The sequence below is a fragment of the Oratosquilla oratoria genome, chromosome 18, assembly GCF_046742065.1.
Source record: "Oratosquilla oratoria isolate Oo_2021 chromosome 18, ASM4674206v1, whole genome shotgun sequence".
NCBI lineage: Eukaryota > Metazoa > Arthropoda > Malacostraca > Stomatopoda > Squillidae > Oratosquilla > Oratosquilla oratoria.
This window is the reverse complement of record NC_134794.1, coordinates 16,013,210-16,020,871: the sequence shown is the minus strand read 5'-3', so window position 1 is coordinate 16,020,871 and position 7,662 is coordinate 16,013,210. Positions and strand designations below refer to the sequence as shown.

Genomic DNA, 7,662 nt, shown 5'->3' with positions numbered 1-7,662 from the left:
GGCCGTTTAACATACCTGTATTGTCACGTATATGATTGTTTTGTGTTGTTGAAGCAATCAAGTTGAAGCAATCAATCAAGGAGTATCATCTGCAAACAATAAGTATTCAGGAATACCACAGGCTTTATAGATATCGTTAATGTAAATAAAAACAAAATAGGACCTAGAATACTACCTTGAGGTACCCCCATAACACCGTTAAATAAGACAACTTGATTACGATTAGATAAATATGACTGAAACATCTGAAGTTCAAAGTCTCTTATTCCGTACTCAGCCATTTTCATCAATAGAATACTATGATCAACTGTGTCAAAAGCCTTTTTAATGTCTAGAAAAACTGCGGCCATTTGCGTCCGTCACTTCAGCGGAGGTCAGCTAAGGGAGGACTTCCTTGGTTTTGTTCACGCCAAGGATCTGACTCGGGAAGGCCTGACTCGCCTCCTGCTTAGCACAGTAAAGAGTGTCGGCCTCAACATGGGCAACTGCCGTGGCCTCTGTTTTGATGGTGCCAGTGCCATGATGGGAAAGTTTCGCGGGTGTGCAGCTGTGGTAGTGCGAGAATACCTGCTCGCAAAGACGATTCATTGTTTCAGTCATCGTCTCAACCTCGTCTTGACCAAGGCCTGTGACACCAAGGAGGCAAAGCTCGCTCTTCAGACTCTCAGCGAGGTGTATAACTACATCTATTCCTCAAACATGCGCTCGATGAGGTCTACTGAGCTCGTAAAAGACCACACGTTCACGAAGCGGAAGAAGCTGGTCAGCCTCTGCGCTACTAGATGGGTTGAGCGACACGACTCAGTCATTGTGTTTATGGAATTCCTGCCAGTTATTGCCGTCTTTCTGGAGAACGAGAGCAACTCGGACGCGACGGCGGGACTACTACTAATAGCAATCCGAGAGCCGCGCTTTCTGATTGGTCTCGCCGTCGCTGAGTTTGTGCTAGCTCACACTGTGGAGCCGAGCCGAGCCCTGCAGTCCCCTATGGTCGATCTAGTCTCAGCGTACGCTACGATTGGTGATGTGGTGACGCATCTAAACAAGACCCGGGAAGGTGCACTGACCAGCTTCCAGGATATCTTCAAGAAGGCAGAGGGGCTCCTCCAGGACATCGAGACCTTGAGCCTCGTGAAGGCGGAAGCAGAGCGCTGGTATTCAACAACAATGAAGTTCGAATCCATTGGAGATGCCCTTGCCCACGCCCAGACCCGAATGTATCCGAACCTGGCCAAGCTCCTCCGAGATTTGATCTCGCTCCCAGTCTCGAACGCAGAGGCCGAGCGTTCATTTTCAACCCTGAAGCGACTGAAGACCTACCTAAGGAATACTATGGGTCAAGATCGCCTCAACGGCCTGGCGCTACTCGGCGTTCGCAATGAAATCAATATTGAAATAGACAGTGTAATCAATGTATTTGCCCCAAAAAACAGGAGGTTGATGTTCGTGTGAGATCCCATGAACAATGCTGTGTGTTATTAATGTAATTTAGATACTTTTATTAACAGGTTCAGAAGTTCATACACGTTTTTGTTTGTATTTCTGTTTTTTAAAGCTACTTTTATTTTTTATTACTTCCATGAGTCCATGTGCACTAACACTACACACGGATCCTGCAATAATTTCTCTCTATGCGAGAGTATACGCGTGCCAGTGCCTTATCACTGACTAGCACAAGCGTGTAACAATATAAAACGAATATACATTCTATTATATATGTCTAAAATACAGAAAAATCTGAAAAACATTATTAAGTTAAGTATACCTCAGACTTCTGATACATCAGACTACTCAGAGGAAGGAATTCAGGTTAGCCCCCCCCAATTTTTTTTTTTATCCTGGATCCGCCACTGGGCAAGCATTACATGTACCTCTCTTGAGGAGAAAGTCCTTAGTACCCAGCTGGCCATCCTTCTTGCTCTTTTCACTGACTGCGTGATGTGGTGTTGTAAAGTGGCGTCATCACTTAGGTGGATGCCCAGGTATTTTACATGGGTTTTGGGTGTGATTTTAAGCCTCTTTCCGTGTGCAGTTCAGTGTTGTCTTTTATGCCTTGGTTTGTGCTATATCTGAAGACCTCAAACTTCTCTTTGTTGAATTGCATGTTGCTGTCATTGGCCCATGCATACACTGTGTTGAGATCGTCTTGTAGATGTTGCACATCCCCCCTTTCCCGCATTGCATAGCTGATGTGGTTATCATCGGCAAAAGACAGGAGGGTTGAGTCCACTCTCCTGTTTATGTCATTCATATGAATAAGGAACAGGAGGGGGCCGAGGATAGAACCTTGTGGTACTCCGCTTATTACCTTGGTATCACTGGAATTCACACCATCGACTGCGACTGTTTATGTACGGTCTGTCAGGAAGTTGTGAAGCCATACTCCTAGCTTCCCTGAGATTCCTAGATCTTTTGCCTTGTGGAGGAGGGCACCGTGGTCCACCTTGTCGAAGGCTTTTGCGAAGTCTAGAAATACTACGTCAACATTCTTCCCTTCTGACAGGTTTCGTAGTAGCCAGTCGTAGTGTGCTAATAGGTTTGAGAGGCAGGACCGATCTTTTCTGAAACCATGCTGATTCTCTTTGATGAGGTTTTTCACTTCAAGGTGTGTGAACAATTTGTCCCTTACGCATTTCTCGATTACCTTGATAATGTGGGACGTGAGGGCAACTGGTCAGTAGTTCTTAGGCAAGGTCCGGTCTCCTCCTTTCTATATTGGGCTTATAATGGCTTGCTTTAGTAGTGCCGGGATCTCCCCTTTGTCTAAGGAGGATAGCCACAACATATGGATTGGGATCGCTAGGACCTCGCTGCATTGTAGGACTAGGATCGCCGGAACGCCGTTTGGTCCAGCGGCCGAGTTTATCCATAGCTCCTTTGTTGCCTTCTTGCTATCCTCTACCGCCACTTGAAGGTCGGTAAGTTGGGTCTGGTTCGTGGTCGCTTGGTTGAAAAAGGTCGTAGATTCTGGGATCTCTGACTGTTTCTTTGGTATGCTGAACACAATGTTGTACTGGTGTGTCAGCATCTGGCAGGTTTCCCGCGGGTCGTCCGTTGTGGTCCTTTGATCAGTTACTAGGGGCCCAATCTGTGACTTGGTTTTTAGGAATTTTTTACAGTAGCTGTAGAAGAATTTTGGATTGTGCTTTATATTTTCTAACGCTTGGTTTTCCTCCATTCTTCTCTGTTCCTCGTGCGAGTGTTTGCTTTTCTGCTCTATGTCCTCTACTTTTGAGAGGATTGAGAGCTTTTGGGTCTCATTGCTACTTTTGCTGAGTTGTTTGTTGAGGGTGACGCGCTTTCGCATGAGGATTTTCCTATCGCGTGGAATGGAGTGCTTGTGAACCTTTTTCTTCTTTTTCTGTGGCACGTATGCAGTACACACTTCCAGCAGGATCATCAATAGTGTATTAAGAATGGAATTGGGATCGGTTTCCTGCAGTGCCAGTTTCCAGTCAATATCCCTAAGACCCTGCTGTAACTGTTCCCAGTCTACCTTTTGACTGAAAAAGTTGAAGTTGGCGAGGGGGGTCATGTCTGGTGGAGTCAGGTATTCCCGTGGTGTCCTACTTTTCATATAGGTTGTGTTAACACGGATTAGATTGTGGTCAGAGGAGATTGTTTTCTCTAACCTGCAATTGCTGATCGACTCATCGCTGTTGGTGAAAAAGAGGTCGAGGATATTGCTCCGTCTCGTCGGCTCCATTATATGTTGGTTTAGGAATAGTTTGTCGGCAGTCTCTAGAAGAAGTTTGGCTTAGGCTTGGTATTCTAGAGTGCCCCCGCAGGACCTGCCATCAGGCCAACATATAAAGGGGAAGTTGAAGTCACCACACATAATCATATCTGTCATGGCAAGTGATGTGGTCTCCAATACTTCATTCAGTCTGTTCAAAGCGTTTGAGAAGCTTACTAGACTACACTGGGGAGGGCGGTAGCAGTTCACTATGATTAATTTTATTTTAGTTATGTGTAGGACTAGGAGTTCTGTCACCCCGTTTGAGTGGGATAATAGTGTTTTGGAGTGAGCAGCTAGATCATTTCTGAGATAGACCATTGCACCTCCATGGCTTCTTCCTTCTCTGTCAGCTTGAAATAGGGGTGTAGTTGGTTATTAGTATCTCAGAGTCTTTCACATCATTAGCCAGGTGAGTCTCCGTAAGGGCAATGAACATTGAGTCCTCTTCTAGCGTTAGTTCCTTCAGAAAGGATACTTTGCTTCTGTTGCTTTTGGGGTAGAGGCCTTGTATGTTACCCATTAGGATGGACTCTAGTTGGTATGGACGATTGATGCCCAGGAGAACACCGGCTGGGCTTGAAGTGGTGGCCAGTTCCTCTGATTCCCTTGCATCAGGGAGGAAAGTATATTGTCCTGGGACTCTACAGCTTTACCTATTTATCTTATTTGTTTATTTATTTATATTTATATTATTTATATTATATACATTATATTACTCGTATATATTATTATTATGATTTATATTATTATAATTTTATTTATTTATTAATGTATTTATTTATTGATTAATTTATTTATTAATATATTTATTAATTTATCTATTCATTCATTTATTTATATATTATTATTATGATTTATATTATTATAATTTTATTTATTTATTAATGTATTTATTTATTTATTTATTCAATAACGTATTTATTCATTTATCTATTCATTCATTTATTTATTAATGTATTTATTTATTTATCTATTTATCATCATAATAATTTGTTCGCATCCTAGCTAGTTATGGACCAAAAGGTCTACTGTCGGCATGTTCGTCCTTTGTAATCCTTTGATCCTATTCACAAGGTTGTTTCCGCAAGACACAACCGTCGATGGCTGGAGCAAGATAATCGAGCCTGTCGAGTACTGTTTGGAGTGGGAAGGGTGACTGCATGGGAGCTTGGCCGTAGAGACCGTGGGGACTGGAGCCGGTGTGAGTGAAGCAACGCGCTCACTGGTGCATGTCCATGATGGTGATGATGTAGTGTCATATAAAATATTTTAAAACTAAAAATTTCCAACAGCTCTTTCCAACAAACATTCTTTAATACTCGTAACTGATAAATCAATCTGTCATTGTTTCCACGATTCTTTCCTTATTTCCCTTTTAAATATTTACATATTTTGGATTTGTTATCTAGTCCAGCTGCTCACTTTATTTTATTTTATGTATTTATTAATTATTTTTGTATTTTTCGCCACTTGACATGTCACTTCTGTGCCCCTTATGTATTTCTGTGGTTAAGTGAAACATCGAATATCACGGGAGTATATTTCGTAGGTACACGACAAGAACTAAGTACGTTCTGCCTCCAGGCGTAAACTTGGGGCCTGGCACAGGGTAGAGGCATTATACTAACTATAAGTAACTAAAAGTAAAGAGAAGAATTACTACATTTCATTACAATTCTGTTTTTGCTACCATTTTTATGTGCTCTTGAATTCCTGCTTCATATAGTATTCTCACTTTGTCTTCCTTTTTCTCTTTGTCCCGGCATCAGCTAGTTCTTTGTTTTTGTTTCCCCACTCTATACTTTGTCTATATTATTATAATATATTCACCAACATCTTTTTTCCTCCTACAAGGGAGGTAGCCAAAGTCAAAGGCATAAATCCACTCCCACCCATTTCATCTCCACATACTCCACTTCCATTCACCACCCCTCCCTCCCTCTTTTCTTGGCTCCTCCTGGATGACAAGTCATCCCTGGATCTCGTCCACCGCCCTGGGTCAAAAGCAATGTAGCAATAGACAGCATTTGGTAAAGATTCATCTACAGTAGAAGTCCATTATGCTTCTGCTGGCTTCTTTCTTGCCGAAATAGTTTCTTTGTCCATCAAATATATTTGCAGATTTTTTTTTTCTTCTCTTGGTTTGTTTCTAAATTTATCTATGTGTTGCCACATTTTGTAATTTATTTACTGCTCTTTATCTCTTGTCACTTTTCTCTATATCTATAAATACTTTTTCGCCATCTTCTGTACCTTTTTCTTCTCGGTAATATTTCTTATTCCTTCCTTTCCCTTGTTGTGTTGTTGCATTTCACTGAATGGTACCCTTTACCTTATTCCTTGTCTTGATTTTTTTTGTTTTGTTTTTGCAATTCACTGTGCTTCCTCTTTTTCACTTTCTTTTTCTTCGTACTTATATTTTCTTTTGTATGTTGTTTATAAATATTCAACAAAAACCCACTGTGTTGGATAAGAAGAAATGAAATAAATGAATTCCATATATTTCGATCACGGACTGTGATCCTCTTCAGTGGAATACAGAAAGGTAGAGCAAAAGGCATGTCTTATACACAATAAAAATAAGGGACAAGGGTAGGACTCAGGTAGCGTCTAGTACTTTGCGGGGCAGGTCACCCGCCTTCACCAACGATGGTAACAATTTGTTGACTGCCCAGGTGGTAATGCAGTCAGATGACCACTGTCCATATGATATATTAAAATTTGGAAATTTGTTAATCAGGGATGATTCTATTATTTTTCTTTTAAAACTGCATTTTGAATTAAAGATAATCTTTGCCTCATTCCAATCCATATGATGGCCTTCCTTGTCTACATGTTGGAAGACAGCGGAATTGTGTTGTGCGTATTTCATTGAATTTTTATGTTCTTGCATCCTAATATATAAATCTCTACCTGTTTGTTCCCAATATACATTGTTACAATCAGAGCAAGGGAGTTTATACACACCTTGATGTATATCTTCTCTAGGTCTTTGATGTACATTGACTATTTTCTTAAACAAATTATTGGGGTAACTAAAAACAATTTTAATATCTTCCTGTGGAAGAAATTGAGAAATGTCATTTAAGGACCTATTATAAGGCAATTTAATACAGTTTTTGTCCCAACTGAAGTTCTTACTGGAATGGGAAGTGGATCCAAAGTAACTAGTTTTGGCTTTACTTAGGGCTCTATTTAGAAACCAATCAGGATACCCTATTCTTTTTAATTGATTCCTGATGGTTGTTATCTCCATTTCCAAATAATGTGGACTACATAATCTAAGTGCCCTCAGGAAAAGACCTGAGGCAACACTATATTTAATTTTATCAGGATGGTGACTGAAAAAGTGCACATAACTCCCCATATGTGTGGGCTTTCTGTACACTGTGAAGGACAATTGGTCCTGATGCCGTATTAATAGGATATCTAAAAATGGTAGTCTATTATCCACCTCCCATTCAACTTTGAATTTAATATTAGTGGCGAAGTTGTTTAGTTGTTCAAAGAAAGCATCAAAAGATCCCCATTCGTCATCCCAAATCGTAAAGATATCGTCCACATACCTATACCAAAACATTCCTTGTGGCTAATGTCTTGTAAAAGCACTGTCTCGAAATACTCCATATATAGGTTAGCTAACGCTGGGGAGAGATTAGATCCCATTGAACATCCGAACTGCTGTTTGTAATATTGATCTTTAAATGAGAAGGTATTAGTGTTAGCACATAATTCCGTTAATTTAATGATTTTGCTGACAGAGATTGGTAGTTGGTCCCGATAATTTTGTAATTTTGTTTCCAAGAAAGCTAAAACCTCAGCTACGTTGATGCAGGTGAACAAAGAAACTACATCAAGACTTAGTAATTTTCTCTGCCCAGATAAATGATGATTCTTGATCTTACTTATGAAATCTTCTGAAT

At 40.6% G+C, this 7,662-nt stretch overlaps 1 protein-coding gene across 1 annotated transcript; it reads right to left on the bottom strand.

Moving 5' to 3' along the window:
* Positions 1–2,347: 2,347 nt before the first annotated feature.
* LOC143034751 (uncharacterized) lies at positions 2,348–3,706 on the bottom strand. Its single transcript, XM_076201100.1, has 2 exons — positions 2,807–3,706; positions 2,348–2,644 (listed from the first exon to the last, which is right to left on the bottom strand). The coding sequence occupies exons 1-2, from the start codon at positions 3,704–3,706 to the stop codon at positions 2,348–2,350; spliced, it is 1,197 nt and encodes a 398-aa protein (XP_076057215.1).
* Positions 3,707–7,662: the final 3,956 nt, after the last annotated feature.

Excerpts from the sequence above, each read along its gene's own strand:
- LOC143034751 (XM_076201100.1), bottom strand. The coding sequence starts at position 3,706 with ATGGAGCCGACGAGACGGAGCAATATCCTCGACCTCTTTTTCACCAAC. Across the intron at positions 2,645-2,806 it reads TAGTCCTACAATGCAGCGAG|GTAATCGAGAAATGCGTAAG; the intron begins GTCCTAGCGATC and ends CACATTATCAAG.